At 44.1% G+C, this 25,152-nt stretch overlaps 1 protein-coding gene across 9 annotated transcripts in view; it reads right to left on the reverse strand.

Annotated features, from left to right (window-relative positions):
* Positions 1–584: 584 nt before the first annotated feature.
* Positions 585–25,152, reverse strand: part of raly (RALY heterogeneous nuclear ribonucleoprotein) — a 215,966-nt gene continuing 191,398 nt past the window's right edge. For 7 of the 9 annotated variants that reach the window (XM_063073897.1, XM_063073963.1, XM_063073926.1 and 4 more), the window contains 3 exons: positions 16,668–16,834; positions 6,149–6,193; positions 585–1,510 (listed from right to left, as the gene is read on the reverse strand). In XM_063073897.1, the coding sequence (XP_062929967.1) occupies positions 6,152–6,193; positions 16,668–16,834 (209 nt within the window). In that variant the 3' untranslated portion in view covers positions 585–1,510; positions 6,149–6,151. The remainder of the gene's footprint in view (positions 1,511–6,148; positions 6,194–16,667; positions 16,835–25,152) is intronic. The other 2 variants (XM_063073953.1, XM_063073945.1) reach the window with 1 other exon arrangement.

Raw genomic sequence — 25,152 nt, forward strand, 5'->3', positions numbered from 1 at the left:
AGCATCTCTAGGAAGAGGTACAGTCGACGTTTTGGGCCGGGACCCTTCGTCAGGACTAACTGAAAGAAGAACTAGTAAGAGATTTGAAAGTGGGAGGGGGAGGGGGAGGTCTGAAATGATAGGAGAAGACAGGAGGGGGAAGGATGGAGCCAAGAGCGGGACAGTTGATTGGCAACCTGATGGCATGGACGTTGACTTCTCAAACTTCTGTTAATGCCCTACCTCCCCCTTGTACCCCATCCGTTATTTATTTTTATACACACATTCTTTTTCTCTCTCTCCTTTTTCTCCCTCTGTCCCTCTTACTATACCCCTTGCCCATCCTCTGGGTTTTCCCCCCTCCCCCTTTTCCTTCTCCCTGGGCCTCCTGTCCCATGATCCTCTCATATCCCTTTTGCCAATCAACAGTCCAGCTCTTGGCTCCATCCCTCCCCCTCCTGTCTTCTCCTATCATTTTGGATCTCCCCCTCCCCTCCCACTTTCAAATCTCTTACTAGCTCTTCTTTCAGTTAGTCCTGATGAAGGGTCTCGGCCCGAAACGTCGACTGTACCTCTTCCTAGAGATGCTGCCTGGCCTGCTGCGTTCACCAGCAACTTTGATGTGTGTTGTTAACATTATGCCCCCTTGTTTTATCTATTTCTGCCCTGTGAAAGGTCTCCCTGGCTGTCCCCTCAATCTATACCTCATCACCTTGGTACACCTCTATCTAGTCACCTCTCATCCTCCTTCACTCCAGAGAGAAAAGCCCCAGCTCACGCAACCTATCCTCATAAAGACATGCTGCTTAATCCAGTCAGCAACATGGTAAACCTCTTGTTCTTAGACCTTTTGCTGTTCCAACTCACAAGCTTACAGTTCTTAAAGTCATTGAGCACTACAATATCAGAGCAAGCCCCTTGGCTCATCTCGTCCATGCTGAAATATTATTGCACCTCGATCTATCAACCTGCACCTGGACCATAGCTCTCCATGTACTTATCCAAACTTCTCTTCAATGTTGAAATCAAACTTCTGCCTGCAACTGGTTTCACACTCCCAGTTGCCCAAATACCCATGGACAGGAATTTTCTATGGCCATCCTAGCCTGACTCTGACAAAAAGAGAAGTAGTTGAAAGGCTGTTTTATTTCACTCTGAACATATCATTTGGGTTTGTAATATTATCAAGACTGATGGAGATTGACAACTGCACTTGTACACGTCAAAGGAATTAAATTAATGAATGACATCAGTCATGGATACCAGAGATTTGTCATGGCAACTGGCCAACAGTTTGCTCCGTGTGTGTGTGGTGTTCTCTGCAGTTGCTCCTGAGGCGCGCACAGTCTTTAAAATCATCTCTGCAGTGACACAGGAATGCCCAGTGCTTTATAGATGTCCTCCTGGGCTGGCTCAGCTGAACGAGCAGTGGCCCATGGCGGCCATCCAGTTAATTAACCTTGCGGTCCTCAGTCAGTTTCAAGCGCTCTCACCATCACATGGTGCCTGCTGGGAACCACTGGTTTGGATTCTGTAAAACAAATAAAGCCAATTGATGTCGGAAGGAATCTGTCTAAATCTGCTAACTATTCACTGAACACTGTGAGAGGTGGACTCAATGGGAAGGTCTTTATGTAATTATCCAGGAAAAGTACAACATAAATAATGTTTTACATTCACTGCTCCTATTTCTCCTGACATCTCTGTACCTATTTCCAAGCACCTTAAAACTGTGCCCTCTCATGTTAGCCATTTCAGCTCTGGGAAAAAGCCTCTGACTATCTACACGATCAATGCCTCTCATCATTTTATACACCTCTATCAGGTCACCTCTCATCCTCCGTCTCTCCAAGGGGAAAAGGCCAAGTTCACTCAACCTATTCTCATAAGGGATGCTCCCCAATCCAGGTAACATCCTTGTAAATCTCCTCTGCACCCTTTCTATAGTTTCCACATCCTTCCTGTAGTGAAGTGACCAGAACAGAGCACAATACTCCAAGTGGGGTCTGACCGGGGTCCTATATAGCTGCAACATTACCTCTCGGTTCCTAAACTCAATCTCACGATTGATGAAGGCCAATGCACTATATGCTTTCTTAACCACAGAGTCAACCTGCGCAGCAGCTTTGAGTGTCCTATGGACTCAGACCCCAAGATCCCTCTGATCCTCTACACTGCCAAGAGTCTTACCATTAATACTATATTCTGCCATCATATTTGACTCACCAAAATGAACCACCTCTCACTTATCTGGGTTGAACTCCATCTGCCACTTCTCAGCCCAGTTTTGCATCCTATCAATGTCCCGCTGTAACCTCTGACAGTCCTCCACACTATCCACAACACCCCCAACCTTTGTGTCATCAGCAAATTTACTAACACATACCTCCACTTCTTCATCCAGGTCATTTATAAAAATCACGAAGAGCAGGGGTCCCAGAACAGATCCCTGAGGCACACCACTGGTAACTGACCTCTATGCAGAATATGACCCATCTACAACCACTCTTTGCCTTCTGTGGGCAAGCCAGTTCTGGATCCACAAAGCAATGTCCCCTTGCATCACATGCCTCCTTACTTTCTCAATAAGCCTTGCATGAGATATCTTGTCAATTATGTTATATGATTAGCCTTTATTCAGAACTTTGCATACTAAATTGGTAATTGCATCCTCAAACTTCCCCTAGGACAGTAATGCAATAGTTGAACATGACCGGTCCTATTTCCATAATTTGTACAGTATATATATAGACACACAGTTGAAGTCAGAAATTTACATATACCTTAGCCAAATACTATACATTTAAACTCAGTTTTTCTCAATTCCTGACATTTAATCTGAGAAAACATTTCCTGTCTTGGGTCAGTTAGGATCACTATTTTATTTTAAGAATGTGAAATGTCATAATAATAGTAGAGAGAATGATTTCTTTCAGCTTTTATTTCTTTCATCACTTTCCCAGTGGGTCAGAAGTTTACATACACTTTGTTAGTATTTGGTAGCATTGCCTTTAAATTGTTTAACTTGCATCGAATGTAGCCTTCCACAAGCTTCTCACAGTAAGTTACTGGAATTTTGTTCCATTTCTCCAGACAGAACTGGTGTAACTGAGTCAGGTTTGTAGGCCTCCTTGCTTGCACACGATTTTTCAGTTCTGCCCACAAATTTTCTATCGGATTGAGGTCACGGCTTTGTGATGGCTACTCCAATACCTTGACTTTGTTGTCCTTAAGCAATTTTGCCACAACTTTGGAGGTATGCTTGGGGTCATTGTCCATCTGGAAGACCCATTTGTGACTGAGCTTTGACTTCCTGGCTGATGTCTTGGGGTGTTGCTTCAATATATCCACGTAATTTTCCTTCCTCATGATGCCATCTATTTTGTGAAGTGCACCAGTCCCTCCAGCAGCAAAGCACCCCCACAACATGATGCTGCCATCCAATGCTTCACGGTTGGGATGGTGTTCTTCGGCTTGCAAGCCTCACCCTTTTTCCTCCAAACATAACAATGGTCATTATGGCCGAACAGTTCAAGTTTTGTTTAATCAGACCAGAGGACATTTCTCCAAAAGGTAAGATCTTTGTCCCCATGTGCACTTGCAAACTGTTGTCTGGCTTTTTTATGGCGGTTTTGGAGCAGTGGCTTCTTCCTTGCTGAGCAGTCTTTCAGGTTATGTCGATATAGGACTCGTTTTACTGTGGATATAGATACTTGTCTACCTGTTTTACTCCAGCATCTTCACAAGGTCCTTTGCTGTTTTTCTGGGATTGATTTGTACTTTTCGCGCCAAAGTACGTTCATCTCTAGGAGACAGAATGTGTTTCCTTCCTGAGCGGTATGACGGCTGTGTGGCCCCATGGTGTTTACACTTGCGTACTATTGTTTGTATAGATGAACATGGTACCTTCAGACGTTTGGAACTTGCTCCCAAAGATGAACCAGACTTGACATCATTTTCTGACCTCAATTCGACAGAAAATTTGTGGCCAGAACTGAAAAATCGTGTGCGAGTAAGGAGGCCTACAAACCTGACTCAGTTACGCCAGTTCTGTCTGGAAGAATGGAACAAAATTCTAGCAACTTACTCTAAGAAGCTTGTGGAAGGCTACCCAAAATGTTTGATCCAAGTTAAACAATTTAAAGGCAATGCTACCAAATACTAACAAAGTGTATGTAAACTTCTGACCCATTGGGAAAGTGATGAAAGAAATAAAAGCTGAAATAAATCATTCTCTCTACTATTCCGACATTTCACATTCTTAAAATAGTAATCCTAACTGACCTAAGACAGGGAATGTTTTCTCGGATTAAATGTCAGGAATTGTGAAAAACTGAGTTTAAATGTACAGTATTTGGCTAAGGTGTATGTAAACTTCTGACTTCAACTGTGTGTGTATGTATGTATATAACCTCTCTCATCAAATTTCTCCTTCTTCAGATCTTTACCTTCCCCACCAATCAGAATCAGGTTTATTATCACCGGCATGTGTTGTGAAATTTGTTAACTTAGCAGCAGCAGTTCAATACAATACATGGCAATATAAAAGAAAAACAAATAAATAAATTACAGTAAGTATATATATGTATATGAATAGGTTAAAAATTGTGCAAAAACAGAAATAATATATATCAAAAAAAAGTGAGGTATCTTCATGGGTTCAATGTCCATTTAGAAATCAGATGGCAGAGGGGAAGAAACGGTTTCTGAATTGCTGATTGTGTGCCTTGATGCTTCTGTTCCTCTTACCTGATGGTATCAATGAGAAGAGGGCATGCCCTGGGTGAAAGGATCCTTAATAATGGACGTCATCTTTCAGAGGCACTACTCCTTGAAGATGTCTTGGGTACTACAAAGGTTTGTACCCAAGATGGAGCTGACTAATTGTACAACTTTCTGTAGTTTCTTTTGGTCCTGTGAAGTAGTTCCTCTCCAGTGATACCAGACAGTGATGCAACCTGCCAGAATGCTCTCCATAGTAACAACTCTATTTTCATCTTTAATATCTCTATTTTTCCCTTTCAGGGTTCTTTTGACAACTCTGACCTGGAGTTGCACACTGATTACGGTTCTTTGTGGCAAGAGTTCGGTCTGAGAGTCTGGCTCGAATTCGGAAGTGTGGGATCTTGGGGCTCTGGAGACAGGTAGGTCGAGGGTCGATGTCATGACAGGAGACCCGTGTGTTGTCGGGGGAGTCGGGATATCTGCCATGTGCCTGGAGACCCGGGATCTTTGCGATCTGCAGGCACAGAGCTCGAAACAAAGTGACATGGCTGACTTTTAACATCGTAAACCAGCGAGTTGTTTGTTATGTCTCCCCGATCGCTGGGAAAATGGAAACGCCTCTTTCTTACTTATTAGGGAGAGAGAGAGTCTGTGGTTTGCCGAATACTGGGTGAAATGCTAATTCTTTGGGGTACTGCAAGTCTGTGTCTTTGCTGTTGCTTTGCTCATGCTTGCGTGCTCGGTGACAGTGCGGATGCTTTTTTTTTGCAGGTGGGGGGAGGGGGGATTGTTGCTTACTGCTGCTTACATGCAGGAGGGGGAAGTTGTGGGGGGTTCTTTGGGGTTCTAACATTTAACTGTTGTTCATGCTTTGGGGCACTCCTCTGTTTTCATGGATGTTTGTGAAGAAAAAGCATTTCAGGATGTATATTGTATACATTTCTCTGACATTAAATTGGACCTTTGAACATCTATAGAAGTGTTTGTGTGTTTTAGGTGACATACCAAATTCCTAATGAAATATAGCTGCATCAATATGTTGGGACCAGGTTAGATAGGAACTTGAAGCTGCTCACTCTCTCCACTTTTGATCCCTCTATGAGGAATGGTATGTGTTCCTTCGTCCTACACTTTCTGAAATCCACAATCAGCTGTTTGGTCTAACTGACATTGAGTGCCAGGTTGTTGCTGTGACACCACACAGTTAGCTGGTATAGCTCGCTCCTGTACACCCTTTCATCACCATCTGAGATTCTGCCAACAATGGTTGTATCATCAGCAAATTTATATATGGTATTTGAGCTATGCCTAGCCAGACAGTCATGTGTATAGAGAGAGAGTAGAGCAGTGGGCTAAGCATACACCCCTGAGGTGCACCAGTGTTGATTGTCAGGATTAGGAAGTCAAGGATCCAATTGCATGAAATTAAAGAAAAATCAGATACCTTTTATTCTAACGTTGCTTCTGCATCTTCTCTGTGATTGGTGTCCTGTGGAGAGAGAGAAGGGAAAGAGTTCAGTGTTTCATTCTGGGCATGACAAGGGAGCACAAACAGTGTGAGCCATGAGGGCAGAGATCAGGAAACTCTTTGCATCTTGAATTGACTTCCAGAAAAGTTATGAGTTTAAAACTACTGGACTTCACCTTCCTGGATTCTAAACCTTGGCATCTTGAATTAAATCCTTGTACAGGATTCCCTTAAAGTTAACCTCCAGGTTGAGTTGGTAGTGAAGAAGGCGAATGCAATGTTAGCATTCATTTCTAGAGGAATAGAGTATAGGAGCAGGGATGTGATGTTGAGGCTCTATAAGGCGCTGGTGAGACCTCACTTGGAGTACTGTGGGCAGTTTTGGTCTCCTTATTTAAGAAAGGATGTGCTGACGTTGGAGAGGGTACAGAGAAGATTCACTAGAATGATTCTGGGAATGAGAGGGTTAACATATGAGGAACGTTTGTCTGCTCTTGGACTGTATTCCTTGGAGTTTAGAAGAATGAGGGGAGACCTCATAGAAACATTTCGAATGTTAAAAGGCATGGACAGAGTGGTTGTGGCAAAGTTGTTTCCCATGATGGGGGAGTCTAGTACGAGAGGGCATGACTTAAGGATTGAAGGGTGCCCTTTCAGAACAGAAATGCGAAAAAATTTCTTTAGTCAGAGGGTGGTGAATCTATGGAATTTGTTGCCACAGGCAGCAGGGGAGGCCAAGTCACTGAGTGTATTTAAGGCAGAGATTGATAGGTATCTGAGTAGCCAGGGCATCAAAGGTTATGGTGAGAAGGCGGGGCAGTGGGACTAAATAGGTTAAAATGGATCAGCTCATGATAAAATGGTGGAGCAGACTCGATGGGCTGAATGGCCTACTTCTGCTCCTTTGTCTTATGGTCTAAATTTACCATTACTGGCATTTATTGTTTTACTTTGGGGCAAACTTACAGAGCAAGACATGAAAATGAAATGTATTCAAAGATTTGGCCTCCACAGCTGTCTGTGGGAATGAATTGCGCAGGTTCACCACTCTCAGGCTGAAAAAATTCCTTCTGAACTCTCTTCTAAAAGGATGTACTTATCTTTGATGTTGTTCCCTCTGGTCCTAGACTCCCCCACTACAGGAAACATCCACTTTATCCAAGCTTTTCAATATTCAGTAGGTTTCGCAGAACATATCACATAAAACAGATCAATCTTACCTCCTATATAGTCCTTCATTTTTCATTCATCCGTGCTTCAATGAGATCTCCCCTCATTCTTCTAACCTCCTGTGAGTATAAACCCAGAGAGAGCAAGCACTCCTTGTACTTTAACCCTTTCATTTCCAGGATAATTCTTGTGAACCCTCTCCAGACCCTCTCCAATGTCAGGACCCTCTTCCTTAGAAATGAGGCCCAAAACTGCTCTCAATATTCCAAACGTGGTTTGAGGAATGCCTTATAAACCCTCAGTACGTATATACTTAGGGTGCCTAAGACTTTTACACGGTACTGTACTCGTCAACGTGGAGTGGAGACCGAGTTTGTAAATCTGGCGGGAGCAAAGCAATGTTGGGAATGGTGAAGGTGGAGTGCCACAGGAAAGGTGTGGGTTAGGTGGTAGAGAAAGAGTGCCAGGGGTGGGGGTGTTGGCACGAGTATAGATTCACCCAGCTCTGAGATGCCAGGCAAGGTAATTTGATTCCAAAGAATTGGTTTATTGATCACAACTGAATGTCTCTCTGGAGTTCCCACTCCCTGCCCTCCCTCTGACCACAATGGACCTGTGATCCACACCAGAATTGGACTTATCTTCACTTTCTTCACTCACTTGTCATGATTTTTTTTTGTGGCAGGAGCACAGCGCAATACATAAAATTACTAGAAAACTGTGCAGAAGCCAGCCACCCTAGCCATATTTATGTGCCAAAGACTTTTGCACAGTACTGTATATTTGTTGATTCCCCAACCCTGGGAAAAATACTGCACACTCACCCTGTGCCTGCCTGCCTGCCACAATTTTATATGCCTCTAAAAAATCATCACTCATTCTCCAACCCTTCAGTGAAATATGTTCCGATCAGCTCAACATCCCTTCATAACTTCAGACCCAACAACATAGAAACATAGAAACATAGAAAATAGGTGCAGGAGTAGGCCATTCGGCCCTTCGAGCCTGCACCGCCATTTATTATGATCATGGCTGATCATCCAACTCAGAACCCTGTACCAGCCTTCCCTCCATACCCCCTGATCCCCGTAGCCACAAGGGCCATATCTAACTCCCTCTTAAATATAGCCAATGAACTGGCCTCAACTGTTTCCTGTGGCAGAGAATTCCACAGATTCACCACTCTCTGTGTGAAGAAGTTTTTCCTAATCTCGGTCCTAAAAGGCTTCCCCTTTATCCTCAAACTGTGACCCCTTGTTCTGGACTTCCCCAACATCGGGAACAATCTTCCTGCATCTAGCCTGTCCAATCCCTTTAGGATTTTATACGTTTCAATCAGATCCACCCTCAATCTTCTAAATTCCAACGAGTACAAGCCCAGTTCATCCAGTCTTTCTTCATATGAAAGTCCTGCCATCCCAGGAATCAATCTGGTGAACCTTCTTTGTACTCCCTCTATGGCAAGGATGTCTTTCCTCAGATTAGGGGACCAAAACTGCACACAATACTCCAGGTGTGGTCTCACCAAGGCCTTGTACAACTGCAGTAATACCTCCCTGCTCCTGTACTCGAATCCTCTCGCTATAAATGCCAGCATACCATTCGCCTTTTTCACCGCCTGCTGTACCTGCATGCCCACTTTCAATGACTGGTGTATAATGACACCCAGGTCTTGTTGTTATCAAAGTACATACATGTCACCGTATACAACCCTGAGGTTCATTTTCTTGCGGGCATTCTCCTGTTTAGTGGCATCTTTCCCAATTCAGGGTGATCAAAAATTTAATGCAATGTTTCAAATGTGGAGTTTGTCTCCACAATTACTGGGTAATGTTGGTGTACTGACGCAGGACATTGCCCAGTAAATCACCTCCATAAAGTTGACTCTAAACCATGGTGGTCTGCTTCCTGCAGTTTATTCCGCCCCTCAGAGAGAGTAGGGAGCCCCCAAGCAAGGGCTGCTAATAACTCTCGACCTACTTCTGTCTGCACCTTCTAGGCAACAGTTCCATGTCTGCCTTACCTTTGACAGTTGTCCAGCAGCAACAGCTCTCAGCATAACATGCTGAACCTAATAAACAAGTTGCTTTTAATCTATAGTTTGGATGCCTGTTTGCTCTTGGAACAAGTGACTGTATCTGAGATAAATTTACAACAACCAGCCACTCCCTCCTCCTCCCCTACAGTCTTGTCCTAGACATCTGTTTCTTACTAAACGTACAGGAAGCCCTGTGTCTTTCACCCATTCTTGATCAATATAATTTCAATGCAAAGAGTCTCGTTAAAAGAATTCAGCATCAGGCAGAATGATTTCTTGGGGCAAAGTATGACTAATGACTGACTGAAAAGTATGTGAGAGTACAAGATCAAACAACGACCGCAGAGGTCAGGTCTGAGCAGAATAATGGGTTCTTAAGATTTAATTGAGCCCACAAGTGTGATGATAAAACCATCAGATATGGAAGTATAATTGGGAAATTTGGCCCATTGAGTCTGCTCTGCCATTCCATCTTGGCTGATTTATTATCTTCCTCAACCCCATTCTCCTACCTGCTCCCGTAACCATTGACACCCTGACTAATCAAGAACCTATCAACCTCTGCTTTACGTATACCCAATGACTTGGCCTCCACAGCTGCCTGTGACAATGAATTCCACAGATTCACCACCCTCAGGTTAAAAAAATTCCTCATCTCTGTTCTAAATGGACGTCCCTCTATTCTGAGGCCATGCCCTCTGGTCCTAGCCTCTCCCAGCACCTGAGACATCCTCCCACATTCACTCTATCAAGGCCTATTCAATGTTTCAATGAGGTCACCCCCCATTCTTCTGAATTCCAGTGAATACAGGTCCAGAGCCATCAAATGCTCTTCATATGACAAGCCATTCAATCATGGAATTATTTTCGTGAACCTCCTTTGAACCCTCTCCAGTTTCAGCACACGTAAGTACTTCGATGATAAATTTGGGGTGGCGAGGTGGAGATGTGTCTCTACCAAAGGAGCTGTAAGGTGTTCCTTCCCTCCACTAGTCTGAAGGTCACTCTTGGGCGAGGTGTCGCACCTGCTAGCCTCCCCCCCTTCTGATCAGGGTCACTTGAAGCCATGGGAGCAAGTGGTGGATATCACAAGTCCTGGTTATGTGACCACTGGCACCAGGCAGACAATCTCTGAAGAGTATTGATAATGGCTGGGGTCACCCATCTTGTAAAGACACTGCACAGAAGGAGGCAATGGCAAACCCCTGCTGTAGAAAAATTGCCAAGAACAATCACGGTCACGGAAAGATCATGATCACCTACGTCATATGACTCGACATATAATGATGATGTCACACAACATGGCATATAACAAACAAACGATAATAAATTTACATTGAAATTTGGCCTCACCAATATCTTATACAACTTCAACATAATATCCCAGCTCCTGTACTCAGTACTCTGATTTTTGAAGGCCAATGTGCTAAACGCTCTCTTTATCCCCTCCTCCTCTCAGTTTTTTTCATTCTTAACATGAGCTCAATTTTAGTTGAACCCTTTCTTGGCACAATCCTCCTCCTGTATAATAAGAGGGATCATATACAGTATGTCATCAGGAAAGATTCAACAAGGTTCTGGGGCTTATGGAAGATGTTGACCTATGCCAGTCAACCATAAATTACTGTTTACGTTGGGATCAATCAAAGAGCAGAAAGGAAAACAACTGGTATCTACTAACCCATGGCCTCTGGTTCTAGTCTCACCCAACACCAACGGAAAAAGCAGACATGCTGTTAAGTGGTTTGGTATGGACTGGATGAGACAAAGGGCATCTTCCTGTGCTGTACTTTTCAATCACTCTGTCTACACCCCTCCATAGCCCTCGGTGGTTGGTGGGTCGCTGGCTCAGAGAAGCAGCCCATACCGACTGAAGGAGGCCACAAAGGCACAGAACATCCATTCGTTCCTGACTTCAAAATGCACAGCGTAGCAAAGGCAGGTGTTGTCAGTTTACAGAGCTAAGTCCCACTGCTGTTAACAGCATGGCCCTATGTTACCAACGCAAACATACAAAGTGTTGGAGGATCTCAGAAGGTCAGGAAGAATCTACGGAAGTGAATGAACATTTGACACTTTGGGCCGAGACTCTTTATTAAGTCTGAAAAAACAAGATGAGAAGTCCGAGCAAGAAGGTGTGGGGAGGAAGCAGCACAAGTACGTTACCGGAATGTACGGCTGAAATTGAGTTTGGAAGTCTTTGGATAACCCGGGGCTGTGGAATTCACTAACAGTGTAAAGTCTATTTAAAATTTTTAAACTGGATCGAGAACTAACAATTCTGTCGAGATTTAAAAGTCAGTTTTTAAAATATGACTCAGAATAAGGATTCAAAACTTGTATAATGTCGCTAGCTCACTTCTAAAAAAGCCAAATTATTTTTCAATAACAAATACAGTTTCTGACTAATAATATTTTACTTAAGCATTACTTGGCTGAGAATTATGTAGTAGAGAATCGAATTTGTTCTGCTCAGTGTGTGGTGGATCTTTAGCGTCCTCTGGTGGTTATATTGGGTATTGATTGCTGTTAGTTGATTATTGTCATGTACTGTACCGAGGTACAGTGTCAAAGTGGAGTTTATTGTCATACACACACATATGCACAGGTGTAATGATCCACTTACTTTAGCAGCATCACTGGCACCTTGCATCATATAAGCTGCATCCATAAGTATAAACATTAATTTTACAGGAATGAATGCAAATAGAACAAAAATAAACGAAGTCCAATTTAGTGAAGTGGCCATAATGTTGCTAACCATTGTTCCCTCTAAGCTGCGCGGATGTGCGGCCACCCAGTAACTGAAGTGCTCCCATGTAGCTGGAACTTTATTTTATTTCATGTGGAATTCATTGCCACAAGCAGCTCTTTCGGTATATATAAGGCAGGGGTTGATAGATTCTTGATTAGTCAGGTCATGAAGGGATACAGGGAGAAAGCAAGAGATTAGGACTGAGAGGGAAAATGGATCAGCCATGATGAAATGGCAGAGCAGACTCAATGGACCAAATGGCCTAATTTTGCTCCTATATCTTATGGTCTTGATGTACTAAGAGATTGTTTAATTTGTGGAATCTAACAATAAAGCATTCAAAAACAGCTCCTAACTGAAGCACAATTTACATTTAAAAGAGCAGTTGAAATAGCTGTATCCATGGAAACCACAGGCAGAGATGCAATTGAGTTGGGGTCAGCAATGATAGTGAGTGTGAACAAAATGGTGACACCTAAACAGAAACCAGATTGGCAGAAATTGAGTTACTGTTGTGGCAGGGGCTCACATGCACCAGATCAATGCAGATTTAAAGGCCAAACTTATAGAAAATGCAACAAAGTAGGACACATACAAAGAGCGTGTCGGGCAGACAAAAACAAATGGTCCACACAGAGAAGAGAAAAAGGTAAGAAGTCAAGTTGTAGTTTCAAAGAGAGCATGATCTGCATGCTGCTAATGAAAAACCTGATAATGGTGAGAGTGACTGAACTGTGTAGCCTTGAAATTTACAATGTGAAAACTAACAATAGACAAGCAATATGGCAGAAGAGAAAGACAAATTAATTAAAATGGAATTGGACACTTGCTTGGCTGTTTCAGTCATTCCAGAAAATGAGTTTAAATGGCATTTCAAAGATACTGAAATGAAACCTGCAGATATCCAATGAAGAACTTAAACTGGAGAAAAGATGACTCCTGTGGGAATGACGTTAGTAACAGTGAAATACAACAACCAACAAGCCACATTGAGCTTGTATGTGGTAAAAACAGGAGAGCTGGCATTGTGGGGCTGTGATTGGCTGAGACAACTACAACTTGATTGAAGATCCATTCACCATTTGCCCCCCACATCCCCCTGCAATAGAGTCAACTGAAAGTGAATTTAGCAAGGTACTGGGTGATGCCACATCTGTCTCCCTGCTGTACATCATGAACTGTTGCCCATTGGAGGGCAAACTGGTGTTGGTGCCAAGCTCTGTGCCTCTGGTTGTAAGGCATATTGGACCAAGGAAGGACCATGCTGCCCAGAGGAATCATGAAAGTGACGAAAGCGGTGGTCTGACTACAACAGATTTTGTAGGCAACATATCTGAGAAAGCTTCCGATATGTTAATCAGGCAGTTACTTGTGAAATGTGACTTAGTTTTAAGCTAGAAGAGAGTTCAAGAAGCTTCACAAAAGTTGCAACCATTTGGCTTTTGAGAGTATAAAGAACCAGAACCTACTCTGTGTGCATTCAGGTTATTGCTCGAACTTCAAGATGGAGACAAAAAGCTGCTTATAAAAGTAGATGTAAAGACCCGTCAAAGGGTCTTGGCCTGAAATGTCGACTGTACTTTTTTCCATAGATGCTGCCTGGCCTGCTGAGTTCCTCCAGCATTTTGTGTGTGTTGCTTAGATTTCCAACATCTGCAGATTTTCTCTTGTTTGCAAAGACCAAAGCCCATCTGGATGAATGGAAAGCCAAAATGAAAGGAGTCAATGGAGATACGAAAACAGAGGATTCATCAGATGATGTTGTGGATGAGGAAACCAAGAGGAGAAATCAGATCGTAAAGGATTAATAAGAGAATATTCCAGTGAAAACTAAATGCACCTTCCCAAGATCACTATGAGAGCACAAACTAGAAGAAGAAAAAGGAAGGAGGGGAAAGGTGTCCAGAGGTGTCAGAACCATTCGCTGCAGTCTCAGAGTCAACCATCGTGGAGGAGGCCCCGGAACCTGAGATCGTCTCACAGCCACAAGTCTCACCTGCCAAGCAGAGTGACCTCCGCAATGCGAAGAGGGCATGTGGGTGAGGCAGGTACATTAACAATTTTAAGGGACACTTGGACAGATACATGGATAGGAAAGGTTTAGAGGAATATGGGTCAAACGCTGACAGGTGGGATTACTTTAGATGGGTAATGTGGTTGGCATGGATGAGATGGACCAAAGGGCCTGTTTTTGGTGCTGGATCACCCAATGAGTAATGGCTAGAATATCATGCATCCAGGCACAGCTTTACATTCACATTTACACTCACACGTATAAGGAATTTGCTGTGGTATTTTGGTCACGGCAAGTCATGCAAAAGAAAACAACATTCAACAATTATAAAGAATAAAGTATTAGATAAAAATAAACTTAGAGATTAAAGTACAGATATGGAATAAAATGTGTATAAATACATAAATACCAGCATGTATTTATAATTATGGTTTGAAGTATTTACAGTACATTGCAGTGATGGGGGTAATAGATAGAGTAGGTGGAGTGGGGGCTAACTAGATCAGATTAACTGTGTGGGGAGAGAAACTTTTAAGATGGTGTGAAGTTTTTATTTTAATAACTCTCCAGCACTTTCCAGAAGAAAGCTTTTGGAAGAGGCAGTTTGCAGTGTGGGTAGTGTCTGCAATGATTTTAGAAAAAAAGCTCCTTTCTGGAAAGCAGCCAATGGCAACCAGTGTGAATGCGATTACTGAGTGGCCCCGAATTACTGAGAGGTCTGAAGGTAGATAAGTCACCTGGACCAGATGGTGTACACCCCAGAAATCGGAGAGAGGCAGTTGAAGAGAGTGTGAAGGCATTAGTAATGATCTTTCAAGAATCACTCGAGTCTGGAATGGTTCAGAAGATTGGACAATTGCAAATGACAATCTTCAAGAAAGATGAGAGGCAGAAGAAAGGAAACTGTCGATTCAGATGTTGGAGTTGATTATTAATGATGAGGTCTCAGGGTACATAGAAACATAGAAAATAGGTGCAGGAGTAGGCCATTCGGCCCTTCGAGCCTGCACCGCCATTTATTATGATCATGGCTGATCATCCAACTCAGAACCCCACCCCAGCCTTCCCTCCATACCCCCTGACCCCCGTAGCCACAAGGGCCATATCTAACTCCCTCACTTGGTACTTGGAGGCACATGATAAAATAGGCCATCGTCAGCACAGTTTCCTCCAGGAAGAATTTTGCCTGACAAATCTGTTAGAATTCTTGAAGAAATTACAATCAGGATAGACAAAGGAGAATCGGTTGATGTTGTGTACTTGGATTTTAGCAAGGTCTTTGACAAGATGCCACACATGAGGCTGCTTAACAAGCTGTGAGCCCATGGTATTCCAGGAAAGGTTCTAGCATGGATAAAGCAGTGGCTGATCGGCAGGAGACAAAGAGTGGGAATAAAGAGAGCCTTTTCTGACTGGCTGCCAGTGACTAGCGATGTTCCATAGGGCTCTGTGTTGGGACTGATTCTTTTTACATTACACATCAGTGATTTGGGTGATGGAATTGATGGCTTTGTTGCAAAGCTTGCAGACAATATGAAGATAGCTGGAGAGGCAGTTAGCTTTGAGGAAGTAGAGAAGCTACAGAAGGACTTAGCTTAGGAGAATGGGCAAAGAAATGGCAGATAAAGTGTCAGGAAGTGTATGGTCATGCACTTTGGTAGAAGGAATGAAAGAGATGACTTTTCTGAATGGAGGGAAAAAACTGAGGTATAAAGGGACTTGGGAGATCTTGTGTAGGATTGCCTGAAGGTTAATTTTCAGGTTGAACCTGTGCTGAGGAAGGCAAATGCAATGTTAGCATTCATTTTGAGAGGACTAGAATATAAATGCAAGGATGTAATGTTGAACTTTATAAAGCCCTGGTGAGGCCTCACTTGGAGTATTGTGAACAGTTTTGGGCCCCTTATCTTAGAAAGGATGTGCTGAAACTGGAAAGGGTTCAAAGGGGATTCACAAAAATGATTCCAGGATTGAATGGCTTGTCATATGAAGAGTGTTTCTATGGCTCTGGGTCTGTATCCTCTGGAATTCAGAAGAGTGAGTAGTGACCTTGTTGAAACCAATCGAATGGTGAAAGGCCTTGATAGAGTGGATGTGGAGAGGATGTTTCCTATGGTGGGAGAGTCTAAGACCAGAGGACACAGCCTCAGAATAGTAGGGTGTCCTTTTAGAACGGAGATGAAGAGGATTTTCTTTAGCCCGAGGGTGGCAAATTTGTGGAATTTGTTACCACAAGCAGCTGCGGAGACATCTTTTTGTACATTTAAGGTAGAGTTTGACCAATTCTTGATTGGTCAGGACTTGGACGGATATGGGGAGAAGGCAGGAGATTGGGGCTGAGAGGAAAATTAGATCAGCCATGATGAAATGGCAGAGCAGACTCGATGGGCCAAATGGCCTAATTCTGCTCTTGTATCTTCTGACCTAATCAGGTTAACAGTGTGAAGAATCAGAGTGAACCTGATCACCATCCAGTGACCCATTTCTCCTTCAATGCCTCCCATCTTGTTGGACTCACCAATTCATCGTCGCAGTCGTTGTCTCCAGCCGCGTCACCCTGTTCCAGATCAGTAGCTTCGGTCTCGTCCACCTCAAATGGCTCCTCTGTGAGAGTTTCGGCAGTTTCTGAAGCAGAATCTCCATGAGACAACTCAGTCCTGCCCTCGTCAGCCTTCTTCCTTGTCTCTGGAGAATGGTGTGAATTCAGACAAAGAGCGTTTCCATGGAGTGAACTTTCCTCCCATAATCGATGGTCAGTGTGAGCTGTGACCATCCCTGTCTGAATATACAGTCTACCCGTCTGAATATACAGTCAGTGTGAGCTGTGACCATCCCTGTCTGAATATACAGTCTACCCATCTGAATATACAGTCAGTGTGAGCTGTGACCATCCCTGCTTTAAACTGCAGTCAATACAAACTGTGAAAAAGCTGAACTGCTCAGCACAAAATGCTGGAGGAACTCAGCAGGTCAAGCAGCATCAATGGAGGGGAATGAACAGTTGACGTTTTGGCCCATGACCCTTCATCAACTCCCAATGAAGGGTCTCAGCCTGAAATGTTGAACACAAGAGATTCTGCAGATGCTGGAAACCCAGCCTCAGAAATTGAAAAGGCTGGAGGAACTCAGCATCTATGGAGAGGAATAATTGTCGGTATTTCATGCCGAGACCTTTCATCTAGTTCTGCTGAAGGCCTGGGTCCAAAACATTAACAAACTAGCTCCACTAAAAAAAGAGATCATTTTTTTCTTCGGCGTTTTGATCGAGGTACGACTGCGCAGGCACGTGGACATCAGTGAGTTAGACTGGCGGGAAGAGTTTAAAAGGAGGACAGCTTTACAGAGCAGGCATCGGAGGAGCGGGTGGTGGAGCAGAGGGAGTCAGAGTAGGAGGGCTTTAGCTCAACAGGGCTTCAGCAATAACGGGTCGAGGTGAGGTAAGATACTTGTGAAGAATAGTTCTGTACTGGGTGTTGGAGATGGGATGTGCGGGAGACTCCCGCCCTGCCGGACGGCTAGGTTCATCGAGCTGCAGTTCCTTAGGGACCGGGCTAAGGAACTGCAGCTGCAGCTCGATGACCTTCGTCTGGTCAGGGTAAGTGAGCAGGTGATAGAGAGGATCTATAGGCAAGGAGTCACATCGGGGCCTCCGGAGACAGGTAAGTGGGTAACCGTCAGGAGAGGGAAGGGCAAAAGTCCGATGCTAGAGAGCACCCCTGTGACTGTCCCCCTTAACAATAAGTACTCCTGTTTGAGTACTGTTGGGGGGGATGGCCTACCTGGGGGAAGCAACAGTGGCCGTAGGGAAAGGAAGAGGATGCAGCAGTGATAGGGGACTCTATAGTTAGGGGGTCAGACAGGTGATTCTGTGGATGCAGGAAAGAAACACGGATGGTATTTTGCCTCCCAGATGTCAGGATCCAGGATGTTTCAGATTGCATCCACAATATCCTGAAGTGGGAAGGTGAACAACCAGAGGTCGTGGTACATATTGGTACTGACGATGTAGGTAGGAAAAGGGAGGAGGTCCTGAAAGCAGACTACAGGGAGTTAGGAAGGAAGTTGAGAAGCAGGACCACAAAGGTAGTAATCTCGGGATTACTGCTTGTGTCACGTGACAGTGAGTATAGGAATAGAATGAGGTGGAGGATAAATGCGTGGCTGAGGGATTGGAGCAGGGGGCAGGGATTCAGATTTCTGGATCATTGGGACCTCTTTCTGGGCAGGAGTGACCTGTACAAAAAGGACGGGTTGCACTTGAATCCCAGGGGGACCAATATCCCGTCAGGGAGGTTTGTTAAGCCTTTTGGGGAGAGTTTAAACTAGAATCGCTGGGGGTGAGAACTGAACTGAAGAGGCAGTTGGCTCACAAATAGAGAAAGCTTGTGGACAGTGTGAGAGGGAGGATAGGCAGGTGACAGAGAATGGATACGCTCAGACTGATGGTTTGAGATGTGTCTATTTTAATGTAAGAAGTATTATGAACAAAGCAGATGAGATTAGAGCATGGATCAGTACTTGGAGCTATGATGTTGTGGCCATTACAGAGTCTTGGGTGACTCAGGGGCAGGAATGGTTACTTCGAAGGCCAGGCTTTAGATGTTTCAGAAAGGACAGGAAGGGAGGCAAAAGAGGTGGGAGGTGGCACTGTTGATCAGAGATAGTGTCACGGCTGCAGAGAAGGAGGAAGTCATGGAGGGATTGTTCTACTGAGTCTCTGTGGGTGGAAGTTAGGAACAGGAAGGGATCAATAACTCTACTGGGTGTTTTTTATAGACCAGCCAATAGTAGCAGGGACATTGAGGAGCAGATAGGAAGACAGATTCTGGCAAGATGAAGTAATAACAGTGTTGTTGTGGTGGGAGATTTTAATTTCCCCAATATTATAAGACCATAAGACCATAAGACCAAAAGATTTAGGAGCAGAAGTAGGCCATTTGACCCCTCGAGTCTGCTTGACCATTCAATCATGGGCTGATCGACTTCATCCAGTCATCCCCACTCCCCTGCCTTCACCCCATACCCTTTGATGCCCTGGCTAATCAAGAACCTGTCTATCTCTGCCTTAAATACACCCAATGACTTGCCTCCACAGCCGCTTGTGGCAACAAATTCCACAGATTTACCATCCTCTAATTTAAGAAATTTCTCGCATCTCAGTTCTAAAAGGACGTCCTTCAATCCTGAAGTCATGCCCTCTTGTCCTAGAATCCCCTACCATGGGAAATAACTTTGCCATATCTAATCTGTTCAGGCCTTTTAACATTTGGAATGTTTCTATGAGATCCCCCCTCATTCTCCTGAACTCCAGGGAATACAGCCCAACAGCTGCTAGATGTTCCTCATATGGTAACCCTCTCATTCCTGGAATCATTCTCGTGAATCTTCTCTGAACCCTCTCCAATGTCGGTATATCCTTTCTAAAATAAGGAGCCCAAAACTGCACACAATACTCCAAGTGTGGTCTCACGAGTGCTGTATAGAACCTCAACATCACATCCTGGCTCTTATATTCTATACCCCTAGAAATGAATGCCAACATTGCGTTGGCCTTCTTCACCAATGACTCAACCTGCAGATTAACCTTTATGGTATCTTGCACATGGACTCCCAAGTCTCTGTCCCAATATTGATTGGCATCCCCCTAGAGCGAGGGATTTAGATAGGATGGAGTTTGTAAGATGTGTTCAGGAAGGTTTCCTGACACAATATGTAGATAAGCCTACTAGAGGAGAGGCTGTACTTGATCTGGTATTGGGAAATGAACCTGGTCAGGTGTCAGGTCTCTCAGTGGGAGAACATTTTGGAGATAGTGATCACAATTCTATCTCCTTTACCATAGCATTGGAGAGGGATAGGAACAGATAAGTTAGGAAAGTGTTTAATATGAGTAGGGGGAAATACAAAGCTATCAGTCGGGAATTTGGAAGCATAAATTGGGAACAGATGTTCTCAGAGAAATGTACGGCAGAAATGTGGCAAATATTCAGGGTATATTTGAGTGGCGTTCTGCATAGGTACGTTTCAATGAGACAGGGAAAGGATGGTAGGGTACAGGAACTATAGTAACAAAGGCTGTTGAAAATCTAGTCAAAAAAAAAGAAAAGCTTATGAAAGGTTCAAAAAACTAGGTAATGATAGAGATCTAGAAAGTTATAAGGCTAGCAGGAAGGAGCTTAAGAATTAAATTAGGAGAGCCAGAAAGGGGCCATGAGAAGGCTTGGTGAGCAGGATTAAGGAAAACCCCAAGGCATCCTGCAAGTATATGAAGAGCAAGAGGATAAGATGTGAGAGAATAGGACCAATCAAGTGTGACAATGGAAAAGTGTGTATGGAACCGGAGGTGATAGCAGAGGCACTTAATGAATAGTTTGCTTCAGTATTCACTACAGAAAAAGATCTTGGCCATTGTAGGGATGACTTACAGTGCACTGAAAAGCTTGAGCATATAGACATTCAGAAAGAGGATGTGCTGGAGCTTTTGGAAAGCATCAAGTTGGATAAGTCACCGGGACCGGATGAGATGTATCCCAGGCTACTGTGGGAGCGAGGGAGGAGATTGCTGAGCCTCTGGTGATGATCTTTGCATCATCAATGGGGACGGGAGAGGTTCTGGAGGATTAGAGGGTTGCGATGCTGTTCCTTTATTCAAGAAAGGGAGTAGAGATAGTCCAGGAAATTACAGACCGGTGAGTCTTACTTCAGTGGTTTGTAAGTTGATGGAGAAGATCCTGAGAGGCAGAATTTATGAACATTTGGAGAGGCATAATATGATTAGGAATAGTTAGCATGGCTTTGTCAAAGGCAGGTCGTGCATTACAAGTCTGATTGAATTTTTTGAGGATATGACTAAACACATTGATGAAGGTAGAGCAGTAGATGTAGTGTATATGGATTTCAGCAAGGCATTTGATAGGGTACCCCATGCAAGGCTTATTGAGAAAGTAAGGAGGCATGGGATCTAAGTGGACCTTGCTTTGCGGATCCAGATTTGAATTGCCCACAGAAGGCAAAGAGTGGTTGTAGACGGGTCATATTCTGCACGGAGGCCGGTGATCAGTGGTATGTCTCAGGGATCTGTTCTTGGACCCCTACTCTTCGCAATTTTTATAAATGACCTGAATGAAGAAGTAGAGGGATGGGTTAGTAAAGTTGCTGATGACACAAAGGTTGGGGGTGTTGTGGATAGTGTGGAGGGCTGTCAGAGGTTACAGCAGGACATCGATAGGGTGCAAAACTGGGCTGAGAAGTGGCAGATGGAGTTCAACCCAGATAGGTGTGAGGTGGTTCATTTTGGTAGGTCAAATATGATGGCAGAATATAGTATTAATGGTAACACTCCGCAGTGTGGAGGATCAGAGGGATCTTGGGGTCTGTGTCGATAGGACACTCAAAGCTGCCGCACAGGTTGACTCTGTGGTTAAGGCATACTGTGCATTGACCTTCATCAACTGTGGGATAGAGTTTAAGAGCCGAGAGGTAATGTTAGAGCTATAGAGGACCCTGGTCAGACCCCACTTGAAGTACTGTGCTCAGTTCCGGTCACCTCACTACAGGAAGCATGTGGAAACCATAGAAAGGGTGCAGAGGAGATTTACAAGGATGTTGCCTGGATTGGAGAGTATGCTTTATGAGAATAGATTGAGTGAACTTGGCCTTTCCTCCTTGGAGTGGCGGAGGATGAGAGGTGACCTGTGTATAAGATAATGAGAGGCATTGATCGTGTGGATAGTCAGAGGCTTTTTTCCAGGGCTGAAATGGCTAGCACGAGAGGGCACAGTTTTAAGGTGCTTGGAAGTAGGTACAAAGGAGATGTCAGGGGTAAATTTTTTACGCAGAGAGTGGTGAGTGCGTGGAATGGGCTGCTGGTGACGGTGGTGGAGGCAGATACAATAGGGTCTTTTAAAAGACTCCTGGACAGGTGCATGGAGCTCAGAAAAATAGAGGACTATGGGTAACCCTAGGTAGTTTCTAAGGTAAGGACACGTTCGACACAGCTTTGTGGGCCGAAGGGCCTGTATTGTGCTGTAGGTTTTCTATGTTTCTATGTTTATTTTCCTGGGTTTTGAGCAATGAGGAAGGGTTAATTAGCGATCTTGTCGTGAGAGGCCCCTTGGGTAAGAGTGACCATAATATGGTGGAATTCTTCATTAACATGGAGAGTGACGTAGTTAATTCAGAAACAAAGGTTCTGAACTTAAAGAGGGGTAACTTTGAAGGTATGAGACGTGAATTAGCTAAGATAGACTGGCAAATGACACTTCAAGGATTGACGGTGGATATGCAATGGCAGGCATTTAAAGGTTGCATGGATGAACTACAACAATTGTTCATCCCAGTTTGGCAAAAGAATAAATCAAGGAAGGTAGTGCACCCGTGGCTGACAAGAGAAATTAGGGATAGTATCAATTCCAAAGAAGTAGCATACAAATTAGCCAGAGAAAGTGGCTCACCTGAGGACTGGGAGAAATTCGGAGTTCAGCAGAGGAGGACAAAGGGCTTAGTTAGGAAGGGGAAAAAAGATTATGAGAGAAAACTGGCAGAGAACATAAAAACGGACTGTAAAAGCTTTTATAGATATGTAAAAAGGAAAAGACTGATAAAGACAAATGTAGGTCCCCTGCAAACAGAAACAGGTGAATTGATTATGGGGAGCAAGGACATGGCAGACCAATTGAATAATTACTTTGGTTCTGTCTTCACTAAGGAGGACATAAATAATCTTCCAGAAATAGTAAGGGACAGAGGGTCCAGTGAGATGGAGGAACTGAGCGAAATACATGTTAGTAGGGAAGTGGTGTTAGGTAAATTGAAGGGATTGAAGGCAGATAAATCCCCAGGGCCAGATGGTCTGCATCCCAGAGTGCTTAAGGAAGTGGCCCAAGAAATAGTGGATGCATTAGTGATAATTTTTCAAAACTCGTTAGATTCTGGACTAGTTCCTGAGGATTGGAGGGTGGCTAATGTAACCCCACTTTTTAAAAAAGGAGGGAGAGAGAAACCGGGGAATTATAGGCCGGTTAGCCTAACGTCGGTGGTGGGGAAACTGCTGGAATCAGTTATCAAGGGTGTGATAACAGCACATTTGGAAAGCGGTGAAATGATCGGACAAAGTCAGCATGGATTTGTGAAAGGAAAATCATGTCTGACGAATCTCATAGAATTTTTTGAGGATGTAACTAGTAGAGTGGATAGGGGAGAACCAGTGGATGTGGTATATTTGGATTTTCAAAAGGCTTTTGACAAGGTCCCACACAGGAGATTAGTGTGCAAACTTAAAGCACACGGTATTGGGGGTAAGGTATTGGTGTGGGTGGAGAATTGGTTAGCAGACAGGAAGCAAAGAGTGGGAATAAACGGGACCTTTTCAGAATGGCAGGCGGTGACTAGTGGGGTACCGCAAGGCTCAGTGCTGGGACCCCAATTGTTTACAATATATATTAATGACTTGGATGAGGGAATTAAATGCAGCATCTCCAAGTTTGTGGATGACACGAAGCTGGGTGGCAGTGTTAGCAGTGAGGAGGATGCTAAGAGGATGCAGGGTGACTTGGATAGGTTGGGTGAGTGGGCAAACTCATGGCAGATGCAATTTAATGTGGATAAATGTGAAGTTATCCACTTTGGTGGCAAAAATAGGAAAACAGATTATTATCTGAATGGTGGCCGATTAGGAAAAGGGGAGGTGCAACGAGACCTGGGTGTCATTATACACCAGTCATTGAAAGTGGGCATGCAGGTACAGCAGGCGGTGAAAAAGGCGAACGGTATGCTGGCATTTATAGCGAGAGGATTCGAGTACAGGAGCAGGGAGGTACTACTGCAGTTGTACAAGGCCTTGGTGAGACCACACCTGGAGTATTGTGTGCAGTTTTGGTCCCCTAATCTGAGGAAAGACATCTTTGCCATAGAGGGAGTACAAAGAAGGTTCACCAGATTGATTCCTGGGATGGAAGGCCTTTCATATGAAGAAAGACTGGATGAACTGGGCTTGTACTCGTTGGAATTTAGAAGATTGAGGGGGGATCTGATTGAAACGTATAAGATCCTAAAGGGATTGGACAGGCTAGATGCGGGAAGATTGTTCCCGATGTTGGGGAGGTCTAGAACGAGGGGTCACAGTTTGAGGATAGAGGGGAAGCCTTTTAGGACCGAGGTTAGGAAAAACTTCTTCACACAGAGAGTGGTGAATCTGTGGAATTCTCTGCCACAGCAAACTGTTGAGGCCAGTTCATTAGCTATGTTTAAAAGGAAGTTAGATATGGCCCTTGTGGCTACAGGGGTCAGGGGGTATGGAGGGAAGGCTGGGTTCTGAGTTGGATGATCAGCCATGATCATAATAAATGGCGGTGCAGGCTCGAAGGGCCGAATGGCCTACTCCTGCACCTATTTTCTATGTTTCTATGTTTCTATGTAAACGTAAGGGATTTTGCAAATGCTGTAAAACAGAGTAAAACACACAAAATGCTGGAGGAACTTAAAGGTCGGGCATCTATAGAGGGAGAAACAGGGCTAATCTTTTTAGTCAACAATCATTCATCAGAACTTGGAAAACTGGCAATGAAAATAAAATGTTTAGTAATGCAAATAAGGTAGGAGGGGCCAGGAAGAACTGAGGGGATGGTCTGCATGCTGGGTGGAAGTGGATTCCATGTCGGAGGTTGGAGGCCATTGAAGGGTTTAGCAGGTAACAGAAGGTCAGCATGGAGCAGTGAGGGTGGAAGAAAATTGATGATCAGAAACCACCAGTGGAATACACTTGTAAAGGCAATGATATGATCTGTACTGCGCACAGCATATTGCAATGACCTAGAATGTCACTAACTATCTTAGGCCTCTGATTGTAGCTCCCGTCATTACTCCCACACTGACCCTTCTGTCCTCGGCCTCCTGCACTGCATGGGTAAGACCATAACCCAAACCAGCATCAAACACTAGAACACGAGGAAATCCGCAGATGCTGGAAATTCAAGCAACACACACAATGCTGGTAGAATGCAGCA

Source organism: Mobula hypostoma, chromosome 2 (assembly GCF_963921235.1).
Source record: "Mobula hypostoma chromosome 2, sMobHyp1.1, whole genome shotgun sequence".
NCBI lineage: Eukaryota > Metazoa > Chordata > Chondrichthyes > Myliobatiformes > Myliobatidae > Mobula > Mobula hypostoma.